This window comes from Mesoplodon bidens (assembly GCF_964165515.1).
Source record: "Mesoplodon bidens genome assembly, chromosome: 13".
Taxonomy (NCBI): domain Eukaryota; kingdom Metazoa; phylum Chordata; class Mammalia; order Artiodactyla; family Ziphiidae; genus Mesoplodon; species Mesoplodon bidens.
Genome location: NC_138169.1, coordinates 17060261 through 17085827, shown reverse-complemented (window position 1 = coordinate 17085827; position 25567 = coordinate 17060261). Strand labels below are relative to the sequence as shown.

General features: G+C 48.9%; 3 protein-coding genes across 5 annotated transcripts in view; all 3 read left to right on the top strand.

Annotated features, from left to right (window-relative positions):
- The window catches only part of PXN (paxillin), a 44601-nt gene extending 40468 nt beyond the window's left edge, over positions 1-4133 (top strand). For all 3 annotated transcript variants that reach the window (XM_081252697.1, XM_081252696.1, XM_081252695.1), the window contains 4 exons: positions 74-247; positions 808-889; positions 1023-1171; positions 1963-4133. In XM_081252697.1, coding sequence (XP_081108823.1) covers positions 74-247; positions 808-889; positions 1023-1171; positions 1963-2229 — 672 coding nt within the window. In that variant the 3' untranslated portion in view covers positions 2230-4133. The remainder of the gene's footprint in view (positions 1-73; positions 248-807; positions 890-1022; positions 1172-1962) is intronic.
- Positions 4134-7086: 2953 nt separating this feature from the next.
- On the top strand, positions 7087-11570 carry RPLP0 (ribosomal protein lateral stalk subunit P0). The gene is made up of 8 exons (XM_081251624.1): positions 7087-7183; positions 7431-7531; positions 8730-8905; positions 9018-9105; positions 9235-9381; positions 9475-9660; positions 10512-10652; positions 11332-11570. The coding sequence occupies exons 2-8, from the start codon at positions 7478-7480 to the stop codon at positions 11497-11499; spliced, it is 960 nt and encodes a 319-aa protein (XP_081107750.1). The 5' UTR covers positions 7087-7183; positions 7431-7477; the 3' UTR covers positions 11500-11570.
- Positions 11571-12712: 1142 nt separating this feature from the next.
- Positions 12713-25567, top strand: part of GCN1 (GCN1 activator of EIF2AK4) — a 56977-nt gene continuing 44122 nt past the window's right edge. The window contains exons 1-7 of the mRNA XM_081253315.1: positions 12713-12753; positions 17200-17302; positions 20631-20694; positions 21226-21357; positions 21844-21956; positions 24838-24932; positions 25023-25157. Coding sequence (XP_081109441.1) covers positions 12736-12753; positions 17200-17302; positions 20631-20694; positions 21226-21357; positions 21844-21956; positions 24838-24932; positions 25023-25157 — 660 coding nt within the window. The 5' untranslated portion in view covers positions 12713-12735. The remainder of the gene's footprint in view (positions 12754-17199; positions 17303-20630; positions 20695-21225; positions 21358-21843; positions 21957-24837; positions 24933-25022; positions 25158-25567) is intronic.

Sequence of the window (25567 nt, the reverse complement as noted above, 5' to 3'; positions counted from 1 at the left end):
GGACCTTGGCTTCTCTGGGAGGGTGCTTTGTGGCAGACCTGCATCCTGAACCGTATCCTGCCTCCCTCCTCAGGTCGTGACCGCCATGGGGAAGACGTGGCACCCGGAGCACTTCGTCTGCACCCACTGCCAGGAGGAGATCGGATCCCGGAACTTCTTTGAGCGGGATGGACAGCCCTACTGTGAAAAGGACTATCACAACCTCTTCTCTCCACGCTGCTACTACTGCAACGGGCCCATCCTGGATGTGAGTTCCTGGGTGCAGGTGGTGCCCCCTGAGGCTCAGAGAGGTCACATTACATGGCTGAGCTCACACAGCTTGGAAACTGGGATTCACACTCAGGCCGGATGCACAGCCCGTCCTAATGCACATTAAGCAGCGCTACCTCTCATCCCCGATTCCCTTCTGCTGAGACTCCCAGAGGTTAGGAGCCCTGCCCAGGTAAATGGAGTGAAGTGAGGGCTCCCTCACTCTCCTGCTGTGTGATGTTAAGGCAACGTCTAGCCTCTCTGAGCCTGAGTTTCTTCCCTTATAAAATGGGAGTCACAATAGAACCTATGATCTCAACTGCACATGAGGATTAAAGGAGACAGAGTGTGCCTGACATATCACATCCTTCAACAAGTCAGAATTCTCAGTGGTCTTCAGAGCACAGCTGGGAGAGACCCCCATCCTGGGAGTGTTACACTCTTTCCTTTGCTGGGGCTGGGGCGGGGCGGAAGGACAGCCTTGCCTGTGGGTCTCAGCTGTGGGATCTGTCCAGTGGGGCAGCCGCTCAGCTCTGGCCCCACACTTTGCTTTCACAGAAAGTGGTGACAGCCCTTGACCGGACGTGGCACCCCGAGCACTTCTTCTGTGCCCAGTGTGGAGCCTTCTTTGGGCCTGAAGGTACTGAGCGGTACCTTCTCACTCGCTGTCACCCGGAGCACTGGGGAGGCGGGGTCATGGTGGGAGACCTTGCTGAGGCTGGAGTCAGGGTGGCTCCTCCTCTGGAGGCCTCATCTGCCCCCCCCCCCCACAGGGTTCCATGAGAAAGACGGCAAGGCCTACTGCCGGAAGGATTACTTTGACATGTTCGCCCCCAAGTGTGGCGGCTGCGCCCGAGCCATCCTGGAGAACTACATCTCGGCCCTTAACACCCTGTGGCATCCTGAGTGCTTTGTGTGTCGGGTAAGGGGCCCCCAGCCCTCCTCTGGAGGGGGCCGAGAGCGGGCAGTGGGGAGAGAAGGGCCTACCTCACTGTGCTTTCTGAATCTGATTTACAGGCCCTGTTTGGGGGTATTAATGAGGTGAGAAGGCAGGGCGTACACTCCTTCAAGTCCAGTAGGTCCTGGGCCGGGGCTTGTACTGAGGCTGGCGGAAACCAAGGGCAAGGTGGTCCTGTGCAGCAGCCCTGAGATGGGTCATGTTCGGGAGAAGGGTGTGTGAGGGTGAAATGAGATAATACAAGCATTTAGCAGCCTCAGCGGAAATGGGCAATGGTTTCCAGACTGCATTCTGGGGGGTAATGCCCCCCAGATGTTATTAGAGATCCAGTAAGTGTCCCCTGATCAAATAAGTTTGGGAAACTGTTCATTGCCAGACTTCTCAGAGCCTTTAATACCTAAGCGTGCCTTTGGATCTCCAAATGGGAATCTAGGATGCAGAGTTTGACCCTGGAACCCTTTTCTCGACACCAGGGTTTCTGGGCACACCGTTAAGCCACCTGCTGAAGTGCCCAGGCATAAGACCCTTGCCTGAATTCAGGCAGTACAACTTAGCGGTGGCAAGTCAAGGTCATTGGGAGACTTCAGTAAGCAGAGCACACCACACTTGGCACGTGGAGGATGCTCAGCAAGGGGGAATCGTTTCGAGTGTGATGACCCTGAGTGTCTCCTGCCCATCGCCTGGGAGCTGCCTCAGCCCCCAGCCCCAGCCTGAGCCCCCTGCCCCACCCCGGCCCACCCCTCTTCTGTCTCCAGGAATGCTTCACACCATTTGTCAATGGCAGCTTCTTCGAGCACGACGGGCAGCCCTACTGTGAGGTGCACTACCACGAGCGGCGGGGCTCGCTGTGCTCCGGCTGCCAGAAGCCCATCACGGGCCGCTGCATCACCGCCATGGCCAAGAAGTTCCACCCGGAGCACTTTGTCTGTGCCTTCTGCCTCAAGCAGCTCAACAAGGGCACCTTCAAGGAGCAGAACGACAAGCCTTACTGTCAGAACTGCTTCGTCAAGCTCTTCTGCTAGGTGCGCTCATCCCTTCCTCTGCCCCGCTTCCCGGCCCAGCCTCCCAACTGCTACTGTGACCCAGAGGCCTCGCTCAGGGGTGAAGGGGCAAACCCGACTGAAACTGGAACCACGTCCTTGGCTGGTGCAGGATGGCAAGAGGGTCCTGAGGGGTCCCGCCTGCGTTTCTTACCCCCTGCCAGAGCCTCTGGGCCTCCTTCCTCCTCCTGCAGCTCCCCCCAGGCTGCCAGCTCTTCACCCTCCCCAGAGGCAGAGGCTGGAGGGCTCCACCTGTGTCCCCACGAACCCGCCTGGCCAGGCCAACACCCCACACTGGAGCCGTCTCTCACTCATATTTCGGCAGTGGAGCTGGGGGTGGGGGTGGGGAGGGCAGGCAGGGTCACATGGGGGCCTCTTTTCATCCTTATCCCCCCCACACAACCTAATTATCCTTGTTTTGAGAGTATTGGGGGACAGCAGCTCCCTCCAGACAATGCCAGCATCCACCCATCCATCCATCCAAGGGCGGAAGTGTCCAAGGGGCCATGGAAGATTCCTTATGCGCCTCCTGCCCTTCCAGTCTCCCCAGGCCTGGGCAGCTGCCCCCCGACCCCTGTAACTGCTCTGGTTCTACTGAGAAAGGCCTCTCCAGCAATAATGTTTTATAGTCACTTCCTCCTTCTCCGGGGATGGTGTGAGGTGGGATTTCACCCCGTGCCTGGACACTGTACCAACTTTGATAGATTTCTACACTGAGGTTTGAATTCATATCGTCTGAGTTGCTTTTACTCCTCTATACAAAAATGATTTTGAAGAGATTTTAAAGACGTCTCCTTTTGTACCTTTCCCCCGTGTGCACTGCCACTGTCCTGTGTATGCCACGGTGGCTCTGGTATATGGGGTTTGCCTTATACTGAGGGCTTGGAGGGGGGGAAGCAATTTGTATTTTATTTTTTCTTAGCACAAGCAGGTGAACTGGGAGCAGCTCTGTGACTTCCCTTCTTTAACTTCACAGCTCACAAGGACTGTTTTTTATAAACTGCTGTATTTTGAAACCCCTTCCTTACTATCCAGGCCAGCAAGCTCTTCACTGAAACCGGCCTTAAGGGTGTCTTGCCCTTTGGGGCCTAGAATTTCGAACCTCATCCGTCCTGTTCCTGAGGGAGGAGAAGGGGGAAGTACACTTTGGGGGTGCTGTTTCCTAAGTAAGCCATTAGGAGTGTCCACTCCCCTGTGAACTTTCTGGCAACAAAGAGAACATTCTCGGCCTTCTCACTGCTTCTCTGGGGCTCTTCTGCCTCCTCAGGAAAGCTGGTATCTGATTTTGACCATCAGTCTTGTTGATTCCACTGGGTGCATCCCTTCCCCAAATTTCCTGCCCTCCCTGGAGACTGGTGTCCTGGGGAAAAGAGCCCAGGTCATTGGCTGGGGGCCTGCTAGGATTCTGGGCAAAAGGACGAGATCTCGCTGAAGCAACAGGAAGCCCCCAGAGTGCTCTCCCTAAGGATGAGACAGGTAGGGCTGGGGTTCTGGGTTAGTGGGACGGGGTCCCAGTGTGGTCTAAAGTGAGGAAGAGCCAGACCACTCCGCTAGCCTCCTAGCAGAGGCTGGGTGTGCCGAGCCTCTCAAGGAGGCTTCCCAGGGAGGGAAGAGGACCCCTCCTTGGGGGCAGGGCTGAGAGCAGCCCGGGTCTGGGGAGGTCAGCCCCGCCATGGGTCTGATGTCTCCACGCCTACCCACAGGCCTTATTGCTCTGTTTACAGTGACCCCTCCCCTAGAGGACCTGGGGTTTCAGAGGTCCACCCTCTGGGTCAATGGTTATTTGATGAATTTAATTTTTTTTCTCTGTAAACTTATAACCTGGCTTTTCCCCATTTCAATTCCTGTGATTTATGCCAATAAAGTTTGCCATTATTTTCACCTGTGCTAGTGCCGTTTTTCTGTGGTCTGAGATTAACAGCTTAGTCCCAGAAAAGATACCAAACCCTCCCCAGGCTCACAAGGACCACAGTTCGGGGGTAAATCATTGAAGTTCACTTACTTAATGCCAAAGCCCTGGGGATGGGATCCCTGTCCCACAGGGCACTTGTTGTGGTCCTCCTGGCTTCCTGCATGGGTCAGGCCCTGCCCACTGCAATTTGCCATGGATTCTCCAAGGGCATCCTTACATGGGCCTGGGGGTGGCCTTACACTCATGGATGGAGAAAGAGGTTCAGATAGAACCGACGTGCACAAGGTATCCTGTGAATGAGCACAGAGACAGGATGTGAATCCAGGGCTTGTCTCTGTCTGTGTTCCTACATTGACCAGACACCACCACTCCCACGTTCCGGCACCACACCTCGCGTGTAAAACCTTCCCAGTTGAAAGTGGCTTCACTTACAGTTGAGGGTGGTTCTCGACTGCCCCCTGGTGGTCATGTCTGTATTTGCATGCTTCCTCGCTCTCATTAGAGCCAGAACTCCAGTCCTTGGCCCTTGAGAGCTTCCTGGACAGCTTTGTAACTTCACTGTTTTCCTGTTGTTTGGAATGGTCCTCCAAAAGCTGCATGTTGACTTCTAGTCTGAACCCTGACCCTTTCACGGTAAGCTCAGAAGTGAAAATCACCTTCACCCCTCACCCAAAGATAATATTTCCAGCCCACGTTGGATTTATTTCTATAAATGAACACAGTACACTTCATTGTAATTTGTTTTTTCACTCAATTATACTTTGTATTTAACCATGTCAATAAATAAATATGTGCATCGTTTTTTAATGGCTTCATGGTATTCCATTATATTGATGTACTATAATTAGAGACATATTTATATTTATATCATCAGAGCCAGGATGTCCTTGGGAAGTTACTATGTGAAAATGTATATACTTGGAAAAGTGCGTTTGGAGGGAAACAGCTTTAGGGTTTGGAAGGGACTGTATAGCATAGTGAGGCCAGTGGGCTTTGAACTTGCTCCTAGATTTCGGTTCTGAAGCCACCACTTATCAGCTGATGGACTTGGGTGTATTATTTAACCTCTGTGAATTTTCTTATCAATAAAAGTGAAATACTAATACTGTACCTCCTTGGGGGATTGTTGCAAAGATTAACAGTGGTAATGTGCACAAAGTACTTAGCACAATGCTGAGCATGCAGTTATATCAATACATTGTCACTAAAAAGAGCTCTTAGCAGTAATGGACTCCAGCAGTTCTCTATACAGGCTCATCATCAGAGGCACCAGGAGGCTTGAAAACAACATACCAAGGTTTCTAACTTGGTCAAGTGAAAAGGGTGGAGATAGGGATAACCCCTCCCCACTTCCGACCTAGGATCTAAGCTCATTCATTAAAAACATATTTATTTTATTCTATTTATTTGGTTGCGCCGGGTCTTAGTTGCGGCAGGCGGGCTCCTTAGTTGCATCTCCAGGGCTCCTTAGTTGTGGCATGTGTGTGGGATCTCGTTCCCTGACCAGAGATTGAACCTGGGCCCCCCACATTGGGAGCATGGAGTCTTATCCACTGTGCCACCAGGGAAGTCCCAAAAGATTTTATTTATTTACTTACTTATTTTGCGGTACGCGGGCCTCTCACTGCCGTGGCCTCTCGCGCTGCGGAGCACAGGCTCCAGACGCACAGGCTCAGCGGCCATGGCTCACGGGCCCAGCCGCTCCACGGCATGTGGGATCTTCCTGGACCGGGGCACGAACCCGTGTCCCCTGCATCGGCAGGCGGACTCTCAACCACTGCGCCACCAGGGAAGCCCCGAAAAGATATTTATTGATGTAGCACAATTGTTCAAATAAGTGTTGAATGAAGGTGTAATAAAATAAGTTGACATCTAGTGATTTCCTCCTATATTCCAGGAACTGTGTTGTCTTAAGACATAGCGCTCTAGAATGTGAATACTATTATCCCCATTTACCGATAAGGAAAGGGAAACAGAGGGTCAGCAAGGTGAAATCATTTCCTAAGATGACACAGCTAGCAAGTGGCAGAACAAGGATATGCATCCAAGGTTATCTGTCTGCAAACCCTGAATCCATTTATTCAACAAATATTTATTATAAGCTCACTATGTGCCAGGCACAAGGCAAAAATCTCTGCAGAGAGAGACAAACAACAATGTAACAAATAAATTATATAGTGTGTTACAAGGTGTAAGTGCTGCCAAAAAGATAGATCAGAGGAAGGGGGGAGTGGGAGTGGTTTTTGGGTAATTTTGAATAGGGCAATCAGGGTAGGCCTCCAGCAGGTGATGATATTTGAGCGAAGACTCAATGGAGGTGTGGATATCGGCAAGAAGGCTTCCAGGAAGATGTAATAGCTAGTGCAACATCATCCGGCTGGAAGGAAATGAATCAGTAGGCAAATTGGAGATTAGATTATAGGGGTGGAGGTGGGGAACAGATCATGTAGAGCCTTGTAGGCTATTTAAGTTTTAGGCTTTTTACTGAGGGGAAAATGGGGAGCCTTTAAACAGTTTTGAGCAGATGAGGAAATGATCCGACTTAGGTTTTAAAGGATTCCTTTGTTTCGATAGGGAGAAGAACAAACTGCAGAGAAGACAAGAGACCATTCTGTTTCTAAACCATGAGCAATTTTTTTTTTTTTCATGAGCAATTATTTCTCAGCTCTACGTCATACTCTTTAGTTGCGACTTGACCGGAAGAAACGCGGACTCAGCTCGCAAACTCTAGCGCCTACACGAGAGCGGCTCCAGTCCGGCAGAGGGAAGCAACTCTGAGAAAGGTCCTCCAAGACACAGCAGTGCCCTCCTTTAACTACTTCGTTTAAAGGGAGCTTCCTGTTGGTTGGAATGGCACCGATATCATCCAATGGTTGTCTGTATCAATCCGGCTCCTCCAGACAGACGTTGACCCCAGCCAATAGATGGGGGCGCTGTCCGCAGCTTCTAATTGGCTGCTTCGTTCATCTATAAAATATGCAAACCGGCGAGAGGCTCTCCTTTTGCCAGGCGTCCTGGAGTGAGGTTCGTTCGTACCGTGCAGTCTCACGCGGGACTGGCGGCGGGGAGGATGGTTCTTTGGGGGGGCGCTTCGGGACTGCAGGGTCTGGGCCTGTTTGGCCTGGGCCGCGGCGGCGGCAAATGCAGCCCCGGGCCGGGCCGGGGTGGTGGGCGCCCGCGCGTGATCTGCTCCACGTGTGCCTTGGGCTTGGAGCCCGCCATGTCTTGGGGACTTGTGTCGGGGTGTCTTGAGCTCCCTTTCTCTCTTCAGTGACATCGTCTTTAAACCCTCGTGGCAATCCCTGACGCACCGCAGTGATGCCCAGGGAAGACAGGGCGACCTGGAAGTCCAATTACTTCCTTAAGATCATCGTAAGTGCGGGGTGGGTCCCAGCCGACCACCGTGCTGCTTCGGTCCCGGGCACTAACGGGGACAATCAGCAGCCATGTGCTGAGTGCCTACTACCACATTAGGCCATTTTAGGCAAATCTCATTTAATCTTCCCAATTTCCCGAGATCCGCGCCCTTCCTCCTCCCTTTGTTGCAGGTAAACAGGCTCAGGCCCGTTAAGTGGCTCCTAGGGTGACAGCATTAAGGCCCAGGTCTGTCGGCTTCCAAATAGCGCCCATAGTACTTTTACTCCCCTGACTCCTTGTTTGGGAAGGTCTGAGGTAATGAGTGACTCATTATAAAGAGTCGAGTTGTTGCATATTCAGGTCCTATTAGGAAACTGAACTTTTTTTTTTTTTTTTTTTTTTTTTTTGCGGTACGCGGGCCTCTCACTGTTGTGGTCTTTCCCGTTGCGGAGCACAGGCTCCGGACGCGCAGGCTCAGCGGCCATGGCTCACGGGCCCAGCTGCTCCGTGGTATGTGGGGTCTTCCCGGACCGGGGCACGAACCCGTGTCCCCTGCATCGGCAGGCGGACTCTCAACCACTGCGCCACCAGGGAAGCCCCCGAAACTGAACTTTTAAGTGAATGCTTTCTTTTGGATGGCCTTGAGTTGGGTCTTCCCCTGCCTAGAAATGTAACCATGCTGCTCTTCAGGCATTAGGATGCGTTGTAGAGTTTAGTCCATTGTATTCTTCCCCATTTATTCAGGATTTCAGACTCACAAAAAACTTAAAAGAATTGTAAAATGATCACATACCCACAACTTAGGTCCTACAAGCAATATTTTACTATATTTGCTTTATGTTGCATTTTGAATACTTTAAATCTAACCTTACTTGGAAGGGTATTTTTTTTCTATTAATGCAGCTGATTTGGTGAAACAGAAACATGCTTCATGGTTGGGAAAAATTAAAAATGCAAGTTACAATTAAAACTTTTTGATTGAATGTAGAAACATAATTTTCACCATTCATACTCAGCAAGCAAATCTTTGAAAATCTGGCGTTTTAACTCAGGCAGCTGGCAGTAAGAGGAATTGTCCCAGTCTCTGAGACATTTCCAAAGCATAGAAGAAAGGGAGTGAGATGGAAACCAGTTATTGTAGGATTTGGTTTCTCTTAATCTCTTCCCTCTTTTGTCCTGTGAAACGTTGCTTGTTTGTGGCTTGTTTCTGTAGCAACTTCTGGATGATTATCCGAAATGCTTCATTGTGGGAGCAGACAATGTGGGCTCCAAGCAGATGCAGCAGATCCGCATGTCTCTCCGAGGGAAGGCCGTGGTACTGATGGGCAAGAATACAATGATGCGCAAGGCCATCCGAGGGCATCTGGAAAACAACCCAGCTTTGGAGAAGTCAGTTCATCCTCCTGGGCATCTTTATCCGCCCTTCTCAGTGTCCTCCTCCCTTTTCCTGGAGAAGAACGGTGCTGAAAAGTGACCGTCTCCCATAAACTTCTCTTTGCAGACTGTTGCCTCACATCCGGGGGAACGTGGGCTTTGTGTTCACCAAGGAGGACCTCACTGAGATCAGGGACATGCTGCTGGCCAATAAGGTAAGGGGAGAATCAGGTTGGTTGGAGAGACCTTATTAATTTTGGCTCCTTAAAAGCGACAAAACTGACTTTTCTCAGGTTGTGTCTGTGGAGAGAAGACTTCTCACTGTTTCTCATTTTTTGGTTCAGGTGCCAGCTGCCGCCCGTGCTGGTGCCATAGCCCCATGCGAAGTCACCGTGCCTGCCCAGAACACTGGTCTGGGGCCTGAGAAGACCTCCTTCTTCCAGGCTTTAGGCATCACCACTAAAATCTCCAGGGGCACCATCGAAATCCTGGTGAGTGGACCTGGCTTGCCAGTGCTAGCCGGGCTCGGTTGCTGCCGACCTGCTGGATGTCCAGTGTTAACTGCCAACTCCCTTGTTCTTCAGAGTGACGTGCAGCTGATTAAGACTGGAGACAAAGTGGGAGCCAGTGAAGCCACGTTGCTGAACATGCTGAACATCTCCCCCTTCTCCTTTGGGCTGGTCATCCAGCAGGTGTTTGACAATGGCAGCATCTACAACCCTGAAGTACTTGACATCACAGAGGAAACTCTGCATTCTCGCTTCCTGGAGGTACACACTGCCCATTCCAGGCCCTTCTTGCATTTATAGTTGAGAGTGTGTCTAGCTTCAGACTGAATCCTGGCCATGCAGCTGACTAGCAGTGTAATTATCAGGGACAGTTGTTTAATCTGTACCTCAGTTTCCTTGTCTGTAAATGGCAATAACAATATAAGATTGTTGAAGGATCTAATGAATTAATGACTGTAAAGCCTTAGAACAGTGCTGGGCACACGGTAAGGGCTGTTATTCTAGTGCGGGCAGTAAGATAGGAGATTTTGAGTAGTGTCAGTGAGTCAAAAGAGGAATGAGAAGATGAGGTAGTTAATACATCAGTGTTGCCAAGTACCCTGTCTTGGGAAGATGGACTCTTTCAGGGACTGTTATTGCTTAGCTTTTGCCGCTAATATATCCTCTAGTTAACAAGTAAGGTGGTAGGAGATATAACCCCTTTTTTCTTGGATGAACAGAACATTGCAATTATACATACTCTTAACTCCAGTTACTTTTGGAAATCTCACTAGTGAATGAAATTCACATCTGGAACTAATTTAATGTTTTTCTGTCTTGGAATGCAATGGTTATGTTAATAGTTTATATTTTCACAAGATGGTGGCTTTTGAAGTAAATGCCACCATCATGGTATAGGGAACGCCCATGTTGAGAATAACAGCAAAAAGCATTTATAAATTATTGGGTCTGAATTTCCCTGCCAGAAGCATTTGGTGTGAGGTGGAGTGTCCTGTGTGAGACGTATACTAATCTAGCAAGTCTTGTTTGCTGTCGAGCTTTGCTTGGACTCAACAGCAAAGACATCACACCTGAAGTGTGATTTTTTTCTTTTTTTTCCCTTCCTTCCACAGGGTGTCCGCAATGTTGCCAGCGTATGTCTGCAGATTGGTTACCCAACTGTTGCATCCGTACCCCATTCTATCATCAGTGGGTACAAGCGGGTCCTGGCTTTGTCTGTGGAGACTGATTACACCTTCCCACTTGCTGAAAAGGTAAAAAAAAAATCTACCAGGACCACAGCAGACCTGACAGTTGTTAGCAGGAGGATAAATAGCTGCCTGTTGAGTTAGTGTTTTTATAATAGTGTTTTACGTAGCAGATACATTTTTAAGAGTATAGATACCCTAGGGGGACTGGTTCCAGGGCTCCCTACGGACACCAAATCCATGGGTGCTCAAGTCCCTTGTATAAAGTGGTGTTATGTTAAATAACACTTCTAGGTTACTTACAATACCTAATACAATGTGAATGCTATGTAAATGGTTGTAAATACAATGTAACTGCAATGTAAATAATTGCCCCCGTGCAGAAAATTCAGGTTTTGCTTTTCGGAAATTTTTTCTTTTTTTTGATCAGCATTTGGTTCAATCTGTGAATGTGAAACCTCTGGATACAGAGGGCCAACTGTATACTTGAGGTTGGGAGGCAGGGGAGGCGTGTCCGCGACTTTAGAAATTACAAGAGACTTAAGGAGGGGTTAGTTAACAGGTAGGAGCTGGGCCTAAGATCACCAGGCTATACCCAAGCCGTCCTGTCTGGTCACTTCCAGAGGAGGATTTCACTGATACGGAAATTGGTCCTTAAAACTAGAGCTCTGCAGAGGCTGAAGGGTTGTGGGTAGTAGTGGGTGTAGATGACTATTTTGACCATGAACTTTCCCCCTTGCTTTAGGTCAAGGCCTTCTTGGCTGATCCATCTGCATTTGTGGCTGCTGCCCCCGTGGCAGCTGCCAGCACTGCTGCTCCTGCTGCTGCTACCGCTGCAGCCCCAGCCAAGGTTGAAGCAAAGGAAGAGTCGGAGGAGTCGGACGAGGACATGGGATTTGGTCTCTTTGACTAATCACCAAAAAGCAGCCAACTCAGCTGGCTTTATTTGTGAAACAAGGAAATAAAGGCTTACTTCTCTTAAAAGTCTCTGGATTTCTCATTTTGTGCATTTTGAGGTTATAGTTCTGTGTGCTAGAAATTAAAGCCATGGTGAAATCATAGAGCTTTATTTGGAGTTGACATTTGGTGTCCTCTTTGTAAGTGAAGTACTGCCCTCCTAGTATCCTGTACTTTTTGTGGACCCAGCTTTAACTATTCTTATTAAATGGAATTGATTCCATGACCATCAGGCCACTATCCTGGGTCACTCCAAGATACTTTGAGTAGGGTGTCATATTGAGATAAGCACTGGATGAGTGCTGCCAGGGTTTTTCAAACTGGGTGGTGATGGGATTAATGATGAGTTTAGTGGTGACTGTTATTTAAGGAGATAGAACAGCTGATGCTGTAGGTGTTGTGAATCTTAGGTTTCACTTACCGATTTGCACTGGGTCACCCAGTAATGTGCTAGTTGTAACCAGGACTCAAAAGTTTGAAAGCCGTTGCTGACAGGGACGACAACTGAGCTGTGCAGACCGTATTTGAACTAGTTAGAGAGTTGGCAGGTCTGCATGCTGAATAAAACTTAAAGCAACTCCGGACCATGAGGCCCACTACCCGCAGCCTCCCACCCTGTGGCCTTGTCTTAAGGAGCTGTCCCCGGGCAGGCTCTTCTCTCAGCTCCAGAGTCCTCCCCTGACTGCCAGGTATACCCCTGTTTTTAAACCCTCACATTGTCCACCGCTGGGGTACAAACTCTTAATAGGATAAGACACGAGTTGGCTGCCTGCCTTTTAGCGAGCTCAGTTCCTGTCATCAAGGGAACTCCTCTAGGAAGTATCTAGGACACGCTTCTGTAAAATGGTCTTCACGCAGGAGAGGCTTACACGGAGGTGTCTGGGGCGGACCTGCGCACTCGTGGGTCGATGGCTGCAGGGCGGTCTCGCCGCGTTACAAACCCTCAGGGACCCTCGTCTCCCACTAGGCCGGGCTGAGAAAAGCCCTGGGAAGGAGGCCTTGATAGTCCCCGGCGCTCACCCCGGTACCCAGTCCAGTTGCCCGCCTCGAAGCCCAGGCTGCCGCGGCCGCCATCCCGCCCGGGGGCGCCAGGCCCCGGGCCCCAGTGGCATCCCGGCCTCGCTCTGCGGTGTGGGCCCGCGCTGTGACCCGGAAGCGCTCCGGAAGCGGTTCCGGAGTCAGCGCCGGCAGGATGGCGGCGGACACGCAGGTGAGGCGGGCGGTTGCGAGGCCAACGCGGCCGGCGACTGGGCGCGGACGGCGGCGGTCGGGCCGGACCGCTAGTGCCGCTGGCGTAGGGGGCCGGGGGACGGCGGCTGCGGAGGGCGCGGCCCAGGTGCCGCTTTGGGCCGGTCCCTCCCGGACCCGGCTTCGTCCCGGCTCCCGGCCCGGGTGGCGCGGACCGGCCGCGGGCTCGAGGAATCAGGGACTCCGGCCTCGGCGGCTGGAACCCGTCGGGCCCTCCCCGATTCCGGAGTTGCCGAAGTTCCCCTTTCAGGGAGTCTCTGCTCCATTTCTCCGAAGCCCTCCAGCAGTGAGCCCCGGCCAACGCCAACTCCCTCTTAAACTTTGTATTCAGCAAATATTTCTCAAGCACCTACTATGTGCAGGGATTTATAGCATATTCTTTGGATTCATACAGATCTGAGTTGGAGTCTTGGTCAGTTTCAGTTTCTCTGAGACGCTGGGCCAGTTTCTTAACCCTGCCAATTCTCAGTCTTTTCATCCATAAAATGGGGCTAAACTAGTACCTGTCGTGTAGGGTTGTTGTGAGGAGCCAGTGAAATAAAGTAGGACTCCATATACGTTGATGGTTGTTATTAGATGCAGCGTTAGATAAAAGAACTGTCACAATTCAGGAAGAGTCTTGTCACCCTGAGTGTTATCACCTGTGAAGTACCTCATAGTTAAGGGAAGACCTTTTTCCTCCACCCCATCCTCCTTTTAGCCGTGTTTTAGGGTGAAAAGACGATATTATGGGAGAAGGAAATGGGTCTCTAAAGGACAGCATGGCTCACTTGGGTATCGGGGTGAGGAGATTTTAATTGATTTTGATAGGGAGGCCCTGAGGCCAGAGAGTGATTCCTTAAGCTGAGCATTCAAAAGATGCGAATTTTGAGTTTCCTGTGCAAGGGAGGGTCTGGTAATTTTTTTTTTAATATTTATTTATTTAGGCGGCGCCGGGTTTTAGTTTCGGCATGGGGACTTCTTAGTTGCGGCTCGCATGTGGGGACCTAGCTCCCGACCAGGGAACGAACCCGGGCCCCCTGCATTGGGAGCGCAGTCTTACCCACTGGACCACCAGGGAAGTCCCAGGGGCTGGTAATTTGTTCCAAGTTTGTTATAGTGAATGCTGTAAAGAAAAGCATAGTCTCTTGGGTATTTTGAAAAGGATTGGGAGAATACACGCTGTGTAACATTAAAACTCAAATGCAAAAAAAAAAATTTCTCCAGTGCTGTGTTGTTCAGTATGGTAGCCAGTTAATTAATAGCCAAGCGACTAATTAAGTTAGTTAAAATTAAATGAAATTAAAAATTCAGTTCTTCGGTTGCACTAGCCCCATTTCAGTGCACCAGTTGCCATATGTGGCTGGTGACTACTGCATTGTACAGTGCAAAAGAACATTTCCATCAACACAGAAAGTTCTACTGGACGGTGCTCCTCTAGAGAGAAACCTGTGAACATTTAAGCTCTTTGCATCTGATCTCACCAGCAAATGACTTCTCTGAAGGATCTTCCTCAGTTTTATTCTGACAGGATCCCAAGTGGGTAACATTCATTTTCTGATTAAGAAAAAGAGCCTTGAACCTGAAACGCTCTTTCATCTTTGGGGGAGAAACTATAGCCAGGAATTTAATATTAGCATGGAAAAACAGCTATGTGAGAATTTTAGGTAGAGGGTGGATTATATATATGCATCTATTTTTGCTATCTCCTCCAGCCTCACTAAAACTAGTAAAGAGTTGGGGAAAAAAATGAGAATTGGGAGAATGGGAAGCAGACAATAGCGGCAAACTTTTGGAAGCTAGAAAGTGATAAGCGGTAAAGGATTCAGCAGACCCAAGGGAAATGAATCCTAAGCCAAGTTAGGAAAGCTGAGAACCAACCTGATTTACGTTGCAGAATCTCTGACAGCTGGGAATTGGTGGTATCAGCTAACCTCTGGAAGTGAGGGTGAGTGGGGAGGGGCTAAGTTAGGAGGATTGGTTGAAAGCCCTTTTCAGATGCAGTCAGAGCCCCAGCTTTCTTTCTCCATCTTGGCAAAAGCCTGGAAGTTTTCTCTCTGGAGAAAACTTGTTTTGTGTAAAACAGGGCCACACAAAAGTGTGGGAGGTCCAATATCCACGGAAATCATCAACAAAATAATTCAGCATACTTTCTGTGAACTGAAGCATGTGTTTTCAGATCAAAAATGCTCAGTACAATGGTTGGAAACAGACTCACAACAAAGCACATTAATGTGAAATTTTAGAACCTTGGACTCAAAAAGAAGATCTTAGAAACTTCCAGGGCGGGGAAATCAGGTCTCAGACGAAGGATCAAGAACCAGAATGGCGTTGGGTTTCCCAACAGTACTGAAAGCTAGAACTCAGTGAAGAAAGGTCTTCAGTATTCTAGGAAAACTTCAACCTAGAATTCTGTACCCAGACAAACTTCAGGTAGGAGGCCAAAACATTTTCAAACTTGCAAGGACTTCACGAGATGGAGGATGTACTTTACCCATACACAAGAAAGTACATTTTCAGGGTGATAGAGTCCCAGCTGTAGGAGATCACCCACCAAATTGGGGCAGGTCGGAAAGCACTGGGAGAGGCTTCTTCAGGAAGGTGGAATTTGGTAGAATACCTGGTCTGCCTAAATGTACGGAGATTTAGACAAGTGGCAGAAAGTTTGGGATTGAATTATTAATTAGAACAGATAAAACAAGGCAAACTGAGGTGAGGAGGGAATGGGCATTGGGAGCCGTTATTTAACTCTAGGGTTAATTTTTAAAAAGCTGTGCAAGAGAGTAAACAGTTTATTAAATGGAAATTGAATACCATTTGCATATAATGTAAACACTGAATTACTGGGCTAACCCACATTATGAAACAAAGGAATTGTGTCAGGGATATGGAGAGGGTCTCTGGTGGAGTTGAAGAGGGAGAGAGGTCTTTGGTAGAAAGGCAGAAGTAGCAGCACAAGCAAATTATTTAGAGATATGGCGATAACTACCGAAATAATCAGCCAATATTGGTGAAAGAGATTGTCCTTGTGTGTGAGGGCATGCGCCTGATTTTTAGAGCAAACCTCCCAGAACTTTTTGACTCTTTAATTATATACGTGAATGACTATAAAAACAAGAGACAATATTAAAACAAATAATTTGTGTAGAAGACAGTTTTGGACATGATTTTATTCATTGCTAATAGAATTATAGCAGGGATTTATCTGTAAGAAGAACTCAGTATTATTTTCTCTCTCTATGCACCCTTGAGTCTTATTCTACTAATAAGGCCTGTCCGTGAAATACCCTCAAAAGAAAAAGAGGATGGGTGTTACCCACTTGGGTCTTATTATGCCCTGCTCAACTGCTCATGTATCCACAACCTGCCTGCTTTGTAGCCTGTAGAATATTGTTCAGGAGCAGATTTTCAGGAATATTTGCAAACCGCCCCTCTTTCTAGGTCTCATGCTTATGTCCTTGTGCAGGGGATGCAGTTGTGGTAACATGGATGGTGGTTGAAAGCTAAGGACTTGTTAGCATCAGTTTTTAGACCTGTTGGTTTCAGGTTTAGTTTCAGAAATGCAGGTGCTGTGGCCCACAAGTCCAGTCTGAGCAGTGGCTTCCTCTCTGGGAGTTGGTTTCTTCATCACCTGTGAAATGGGGATATGGTGCCTGTCTGGAAGGCTTGCTGGTAGTAGTAGCTGATTTTGTGCTTGGGATGAGAGGTAGATGCTCTACATACACTATCTCATTTAGTCTCTGTTTAACAGTCATGAGGTAGTTGCTGTTACCTGCATTGTATAGATGGGGAATCTGAGAGTCAAGGAAATGATACAATTTGACTGAGTTTCCACAGCTGGTAGGAGGCAGCGCTGGGATTCAATTTCTTGACCTTTTACCCGCTAGCCAGCTGTGTTTATGACTTGCTAGGATACTCCTCCTTATGGGAGTTTTACAAGAGATAATATAAAGGGAACATACCCGGCATTTAGTAGGCCCTCCCTAGATTTTGCATAGTTTGGAAGGGATATTTTCTGTCCTGAGGTCTTTGCCTTTGACCTTGCCTCTTTTTGTCCAAGTTTAAATGAGGTATACTGAGTGGCTGACTGGTTGGGTTAAAAGCAGTACATCTCACTCAACTGGGGGTGATTGTGTCCCCCAGGAGATGTTTGACAATGTCTGGAAACAGTTGGGGTTGCCGCAGCTGTGGTGGGAGGATGGGGTGCTGCTACTGGTGTCCATTGGGTAGAGGCTGCTCAAAATCCTACGATGTATAAAGGCAGCCCCCAAAGTCAGGAGTGTGGAGGTTGAGAAACCCCGGGTTAGAGAGAGCTTCACTGAGTTCTGTACCTCCCACAGCTCTCTCTCTCTGTCTCCCCCCACCCCTGCCCCGCAATGTTTTGTAGTTTGACTGCTGAAATTTTTCTCTGTGGGCTTGGTCTTCACAGGTTTCTGAGACACTAAAGCGTTTTGCAGGGAAGGTGACAACAGCCAGTGTGAAGGAACGGAGAGAAATCCTCAGTGAGCTGGGGAAATGTGTTGCTGGAAAAGGTATTTGTTTTCATTTCGTTGATTTCATTTCAAACTAAACTGGGTTCTCTGTTTAGAACCATGGCCTTCTTTTCCCCTCACAGCAACTTCTGTCTTCACTGTCTGTATTTGCTTGTTATAATCTGCACGGAAACAGTTGGGTTGGTGGAGAGTTTATCTTTCTAGGCGCCAAACCTTTTTACCAGTTTTAACCATTTTCATTGGAAATAGTTCTAAAAGATACCAACAATCTTTCTTAAGTGATATATTGGATGGAAAAACATTTTCTTTATGACCGGGGGCACCATTTTTCCCAGTCAGTGTTCCGTGAAAACAAGCAAGATGTTATCAAGTGATTGGCTAGTAAAGGATTCCAAGATCATGTAAGTCTGTGAGATGTCACATTTTATTTCTTTTATTTTTTAACTTATTTTATTTATTTTTGGCTGTGTTGGGTCATCGTTGCCGCGCGCGGGCTTTCTCTAGTTGCGGCTAGTGGGGGCTACTCTTCGTTGTGGTGCGTGGGCTTCTCATTGCGGTGGCTTCTTTTGTCGCGGAGCACGGGCTTCAGTAGTTGTGGCTCGTGGGCTCTAGAGCGCAGGCTCAGTAGTTGCTCCGCGGCATGTGGGATCTTCCCGGACTAGGGCTCGAACCCTTGTCCCCTGCATTGGCAGGCGGATTCTTAACCACTGCGCCACCAGGGAAGCCCAGATGTCACATTTTAATCCAGTGCTTCCTTGAACCTCTTTTTTGCCAGAAACCTGTTTAGGGTCTGGGCAGCACATTTTGGGAAATGCTGAGCACATGTAGTTACCCTGATTCTGTACTATAACCCGAGGGCTCTTGCTGCAAATTATGGGGCATGCATAAGACTAGTGTGCCTTCAACCAATAAATGCTCATTAGTTTTTGAGTTTCCTTTTGGTGTGTTTTTACTATACAGCATTGGTTCTCAGAATGTGGTCCCTAGACCAGCAGTATCAGCATCACCTCAAAACTTGTTTGAGATACAAATTCTCAGCTCCACCCCAGAGACTCATATTCACCAAAACCCTGCAGGTGGAACCCAGCGTCTGTGTTTTAACAAGCCCGCAGGTGATTCCTGTGTTCGCTGCAGTTTGAGAACCATGGCGGTATAGAATTGGGTCTCCGTTTCTGTCAGCTTTCACTTGTTGTTAGGAAAAAGCCTACTTCCTACCACCCTCTCACCCCCATTCTCATTCACTGCTTCTGATCTACTGTTGCCTGGTTACATACCCACGCTTGTTAAAGTAGTGTGTAAATTAAGTAAATTGCTGTTTGTGAGCTTCTGAGAGATTCTCCTGTGGATCAAAACTTTAGCATATGAGTGTTATGGCACCTTCAAAAGTCTTTCTGGTCACTTCTGAACAGAGTTCTAGTTAGAAAAGACTGCCATGTGACAGACCCTAGCTGGACTCCCTGAACCATAATGGCTGACTCCCTGCTAAGTAACTGCTGAATACTACACTTTTCCCCATTTTGTGGAGTTAAGGAGTTCGACATGTGTGGGTGAAGTTTATGAACTACTCAGGGCCTTTTCAGGGTGATTTTACTCTTCAGTCACCCTGAAATTCTACAATTCAGGGTGAATTACGTTTGTAAAATGTTTAGTAGTCTTTGATATACAAGTTGATTGGTGGAAGTTAACCTCCCACATGAAATTGTTAATTCTCAGTTTCCTAATTTTGAGTCTAAGGAGGAGTCATTGCATAGTGATAGCTCTTCTGGCCTCTCCTTTTGTTAGGGTAGCAAGCAGGTCACCAGGTGAGTTCATCAGAGGTGATGCAGTGGTGCAAGGTGTTTTCTGCCAGAGCGAGGAGTTGAAGTCTTCCTCAGAGCTGTCGATGTGGGTGGTCGGCCTGGCTCAGCCTAGTCTGGCCCTGAGGCCTCTGATGCTCTCCGCAGTCCTGCCTCCCTGTACTTGAAGCCTGAGACTCTGAGGCGGTGTCTGCTGTGCCTGATCTTTCCAGTCACAGGCGTCTAGTTCAGAGTCAGAGGTGAAGGGCTCTGCGTTCTGGCCATGGCTCTGCCACTTACAGGCTGTGGGACCCGGTTCAGGTTACTTAACCTGTGAGCCTGTCTCCTTGGAGTGAGGCGTGAATGAGAACACATGGGGACGGTGCTTGACTCAGTGCCTGGCTCTGGTCAATGCCCAGTGTCTGTTAGCTGTTATTGCTACTGTTCTCTTAGCCACAACCTGTTCCCGGCTCCAGTCACTCTTTTCCTCCGTTACTGAGGTAGCCTCAAATCAGATGGACCAGTACCAGGCTCAGGGCCCTGGGGGAGCTGGGTGCCCGCCCCTCCTTCATTCCCCATGCTCCCATCGTTCGGGTGCCTGAAGTGTGAGGCCCTGTGCAAACCCTTTGTGGGCCTCCTGCTCTCGGTGCCTCCCACGCTGGCCAGTCTGACACTCAGCGTACATTTCCCCGTGTCAGACCCTCCCTTCTTTGTCTGCGGGCTTCAGTCTGGCATGCAGAACCTGTCACAGGTTGGCTCTCCATTATTGAGCGCTATTGTTTCACCAGTTCTCTTTCACTCAGCTGGCGTGCTTGGTTTTCCATGCCTTGGTTTCTTCATCTTAAAAATGAGCTCAATTGCAGTACCCACCTTACAGGAATTGAGTTAATGTATATAAAATGCTTAGAGCAGGGTCTGGTGCCTCATGAGCACTGGTTAAGTGTTGGGTGTTGTTATTCCTCCTCCTCCTCCTCATGCGCCCTGCACAGGCATTGTGCCTTCTTATCCCGGGCGCTTCTGCTCATGTTGTTAACACCACTCTGCATGCAGGCCCCTCTTTCCGTTTGTCCACAGCCTACTCATCTGTTAGGCCAAGCTTCCGTGCCCTTAAAATCTTCAGAAACCTCTCTGTTATAGGTGTTCTTCTCTTTTCTGATCCCTCATAGTACTTAAGTTTTGTCCTATGTTTTAAAACCAATTGTTAGAACGTATATAAAGAAAAGTACACATATCATAAGTGAAGAGGTCGCTGAATTATCACAAACTAAACACAGCCATGTAACCAGCACCCGGATCAAGAAGCAGAACGTTTCCTGTACTCTAGCACCTCCACTCGACAGCATGTTAAATTTCGAGGCCACTTGTTTTGCCTTAGTTTCATTCATTTAACAGATGTCTGTCCAAGAGCCTTCCCGTGCTAGATGTTTCTTTAGAGTCCTATTTTGTCATTACTTTTTCCTGTTGGGAATTCTATCTCAAATGCCCGGGGAGTGTCCAGTGGGCAGAGATCATGTCAGCAGAATGCCTGGCTCGAGCAGATGCCCAGGAAGTAGATTTTATTTTACTAACCTCTGTGTAATCTTTGGTTTTAGATCTGCCGGAGGGAGCAGTGAAAGGCCTCTGCAAATTATTCTGCTTGACTCTGCATCGATACAGGTGAGTCCCGATCAAAGGCCCAGTGTCCAGAGCAGTTTGTACAGAAATGTGGTATAGGGTAGTGGTTAGAGCCCAGGCTTTGGAGCCAGACTGCCTGGGTCCTGGGCAAGTTACTGAAGCTCTCTGTGCCTCAGTTTCCTCATCTGCAGAACAGGGATGATGCTTTTATCTACCTCAGGTGGTTGTCAGTAAGAGTCAAGTTCTTGGAACGTTGCTTGCCACGTTGAGTGCTCAGTCTCTACGCTGGCACCGGTCATGTGTGTAAAAGCACTTGGCCTAGTTTGAGGCCTAAAGGAAGTGTTCCCTAAAGGTAGATGTTTGCTTACAGCCTTAAGGCTCATTTGCCCTTATTAGATGCTTCCAGAACTCTCAGATGAGGTAGATTTATCCAGTTACTTCCTAATCCCATCATCTATGACCCACTGGAATACAGTGCGGTCTAATTTTCCTGAGAAAGACCAGGCTTGGCCTAAGCCCCCCACCCCTGCCCCGAGTCCACATGTTCACCTTCCCCTTCTTTCCTCCTCCTAGAGATGCAGCCTCACGCAGGGCTCTGCAGGCAGCAATCCAGCAGTTGGCTGAGGCCCAGCCAGAAGCCACTGCTAAGAACCTTCTGCACTCTCTGCAGTCTTCAGGCATTGGCTCCAAAGCAGGTGTCCCCAGGTAAGAGGTAAAGGTGGTGGCCCACTGGGGGTTGGTGGAGTCCTACTCGTGAGAAGTCTGTGCAGATGAGCAGGCGCGAGCACGCCGGCCCCTTTCCCCTTTGCAACTCTGAGGGGCGCCAGCAGTCTGCCTTCTGAATGGACGGAGAAGCCGAGATGTCAGGCCCAGCGGAGAAACCACTTTCCTGAGGAACAGGGTTGGGAAACCAGTGGAAGTAAGGCCATTTTAAGGAGAAACCAAATGCCCACTAGGCACTGAATGGAGGAAACCATCCTTTTGATTTATAGTTGTGAGTTGAGTGCTAAGAGGTGGGAGTTTGGCACTCCTTGTCCTGAGTTGTCACAGATGATTTGTGGGGAACAAGTTTCCAGTTCCGGTTGGGTCAGTGGAGGGTCTTGCATAGCAGGCAGGGCCTTGCGGTGAGCATTCGTCCTCAAGATGCAGGCTGCTGCTCTGACCTCATCCCCCCCTCCCCTCCCCTTTCAGTAAGAGCAGTGGCTCGGCTGCCTTGCTGGCCCTGTCCTGGACCTGCCTACTGGTGCGCATTGTCTTTCCCTCGAGAGCCAAGCGGCAAGGAGACATCTGGAACAAACTGGTAGGTTCCCCGGGTCTTTGCAGGCGTGCCGGTCAGCTCTCTGCACAGAGTTGGGACATGTTTAAGCACCTTCTCTGGCCAGCGCTCTTAGTGCTGGGTGACCAGGCACTTTGAGTTACCCTGAGGTGTGTGACTTTGGTGGATGGGCATGAGTGCAGCATAATAACATTCGTCTATTTATCAAATATCTTTGAGCTTTCCTGGGTCAGGCATGGTGCTAGGCCCTGGGAATACAGTGATGAGCAAGAGAAACGTGGTCCCTGCCTTCATGGCATGTGTGGAAGACGTGACAGGCCAGAATGGGGAAGACAGGCAGAAAACAAGTAACCCAGAAAATACCAATTCTCTCCTCCCGTTCTATGCCTGCTCCTTGCACATTCCCTGTCTTGCCTTTCAGCATGCCTGCTAACCAGAGATGGCCCAATAGGCCAGGTTGGGAGATTCTTTTGAATGCCTAGACATGCTTAGTGGAGGGCAAGAGGGATGGTCTTACGGTTTAACAAAAAAGGAGTCTGAGGATCTTGGTATGGATTTGACTCTTGGCCATGAGATTTGGCCAGATACCTAATTTCAGAGCCCATTTCCCATTGCTGCAAAAATGGGGAAAAGTACCACTCACCCATCCACCTCAAAGAGTTGCCATGAAGATGGGCTCAGAAGAGGTGTGAAAGGGCAGTAGAAACTTACAGAGGGCTGTGCAGGTAAATGAGGAGTGAGCATCTCTGCCTGGCACAGCCAGCTCGTGAGACTTATTGAGGCCTCATCCCTGGAAGCTTATCCAGCATACTTCTGGGGATGACCATAGATTGGCCATGAGCAGCTGATGGAAGGATAAGAACACTGAAACCTCACAGCTAGTGGATATGCTGGAAAAACACCTTCAGAGTGTGGGTTCCATTGTTACCAAAAGGCCTTCTTGTAAGATGGTTTATCATGGGCTCCCTCACTAGCACGTCTCCAATGAATTCTTATAACCGTTATCCAAGGTAAGTCAGTGTGGGTTAGTGAGCGGGAGGGGTCAACCCCGGAGTGTTGTGTTTATGGGACAGGATGCGTCAGGAGCTTGAAACCGTGGTGGTTTTTTCTGTGTCTTGAATCTGGGTTTTTCCTTTGCTCGTTGCTGATGTTGACTGTACACATAGGAGTAGTTCATTTAGTCCCTTAAGTATTTGTTGAGGGCCCTCTGCGTGTCAGGTGCTGTTCGAGGAGCTGAGGCTGAAACGGGACAGGTGAGAGGACCTTACTTTCTCATAGCTTTCAGTCGTGGGGAGAGGGTGGACGCAAACAAGTCCACATATAAATGACAAGGTGTAGAGTCGTGCAGCAGAAAAGCAGGCAGGAGGATAGAGAGAGTGGGTGGACAGTAGTGGTGGGAGGAAGGCCTTTGGAGGAGGTACCATTTGAGCAGGGACCTGAAGGATATGAAAGAAAAAACCATGCCCAGATTAAGGGTTAGAACGTTCCAGGAAGAAAGAACAGTAATATAGTTCTGAATGTGATATCAGCAAGCTTAAAAAGCCATTTTAATAATAATTTTTTAAAAAACGGTTCAGGGCTTCCCTGGTGACGCAGTGGTTGAGAGTCCGCCTGCCGATGCAGGGGACACGGGTTCGTGCCCCGGTCTGTGAAGACCCCACATGCCGCGGAGCGGCTGGGCCCATGAGCCATGGCCACTGAGCCTGTGCGTCCGGAGCCTGTGCTGTGCAACGGGAGAGGCCACAACAGTGAGAGGCCTGCGTACGGCAAAAATAAATAAATAAATAATTAAATAAATAATTAAAAAACGGTTCAGTATTCAACAGGTGTAGAATGATATACCAGTTTCCTTCCCACCCCTTCCCTAGCCATCTTGGTCCCCCTCTATTACTAGTTTCTTATGTAGTAGAGGTATTCTCTGTGTATATGACTAAATAGACCTTTTTATACAAGTGGTAGCATACATACAAACTTTTTTCCTTCGCCTTGTGTTTTTTCCTTAACTGGATTTAGATTTGTTCCAGAGTATTATATAGAGTTATCTCATTCTTTATGACTGTTTACTAATCCTTTGAGTGGATGTACCACAGTATATATATAACTAGTTCCCTGTTTATGACCACTTATGTTACAGTCTTTTGTTATAAAAAATTGTTGCCATGAATAACTTTGTACATCTGCCATTTTGTATACATGCAAACGGAATTTGGCAGACTTCTTAAGCATGCCTTTTTTCTCAGGGTGGCAGTCCACACTGCTCACCGGTGACCTTGGGTGTTTGTGCTACATACAGTCTCTGTGAGGCTTTTTAATTGAGCACCTATTAGGTGCTTCACTCTGGGTTGGATAGTGGGCCCCCGCCGCAGGCAGGATCAGCATATCAGTGTTCACTTCTGTATCCACAGTGCCTAGCATAGTGCCTGCCACTTCATCAGCGTTCATTGCTTGTAGAATTAATGAAGGAATAGTCAAGGCAGATGAAGAAATATATGAAACAGAATGCTTATCCTTTTCTCACATGGCACTTAACCTTGCTGGAATTATGTATTCATTTGTGTGTTTATTTGTTTAGTATCTTTTTCTCTCTCTGGACTATGAGGTGCATGAAAGCAAGGACCGTGTCTGTCTTATTCTCCAGGTGTTTTTACTGTCTGACTCATAGTAGGTGCTCAACAAATACTTATTAACGAAATGCTTGAGTGAACAGATGTAGTTCCAGGACAGGGTTAAGTGGGGGGGGGCAGGGGGTGGAGGGAAGAGGATCTGGCTGGAATTGAGTGGGAGAGGCCTGGCGGAGATGACCTCAGGTTCTGGCGGGCCTGACGAAGGTCCTGGGCAGGCTATGAGGGCCATGGGATCTCCGCTCCCATCTTACGTCCGGACCTGAGCCTCCCTGTCCCTGCAGGTAGAGGTGCAGTGCCTGCTCCTGCTGGAGGTGCTAGGCGGCTCCCACAAGCACGCCGTGGATGGTGCTGTGAAGAAGCTCACCAAGCTGTGGAAAGAGGTGACAGGAGGCAGCATGGTGGCGGGCCTTTCTTCTTCCATACCACCTCCACTGCCATCTGATACACCTGCTTTACCCGTTCCTCTTCAGAACCCGGGACTGGTGGAACAATACTTGTCAGCCATTCTCAGCCTAGAACCCAACCAGAGCTATGCAGCCATGCTGGGGCTGCTGGTGCAGTTCTGCACGAGCCACAAGGAGATGGACGTGGTCAATCGGCACAAGGCAAGTGGACTCTCTGGAGGGAAGGAGGGGGAGCTTGTTTTGCCCTGGTGGCCCCCAGCTGCTGGCCTTATCTGAAGTTTGTTGGTTTTCTTACCTGGGACCCCGGCCTTTCATGGTGATATATGAACTTTGAGGAGCTGGAAAGTTTCCCCTCCAGTTGTGGCTTGGGATGGATCCTGCCATAGTTAACGGGATGATGATTTACCTGTTCATGCAGTCATTTATTCACCCACCACTGAGCATCTGCCTTGTGCCAAGCTCTGTGCCAGGTGTTGGGGATGCAGCAGTGCGTGAGGGAGCTGTGATCCCTTCCCGGGCAGGACTGAATCTGAGGAGGCTGCCGTTAGACATATCGTCATCTCATTATCTCTGTGAGACACGCTGCAAAGGAAAAGCGCAAGAGGCTGTGA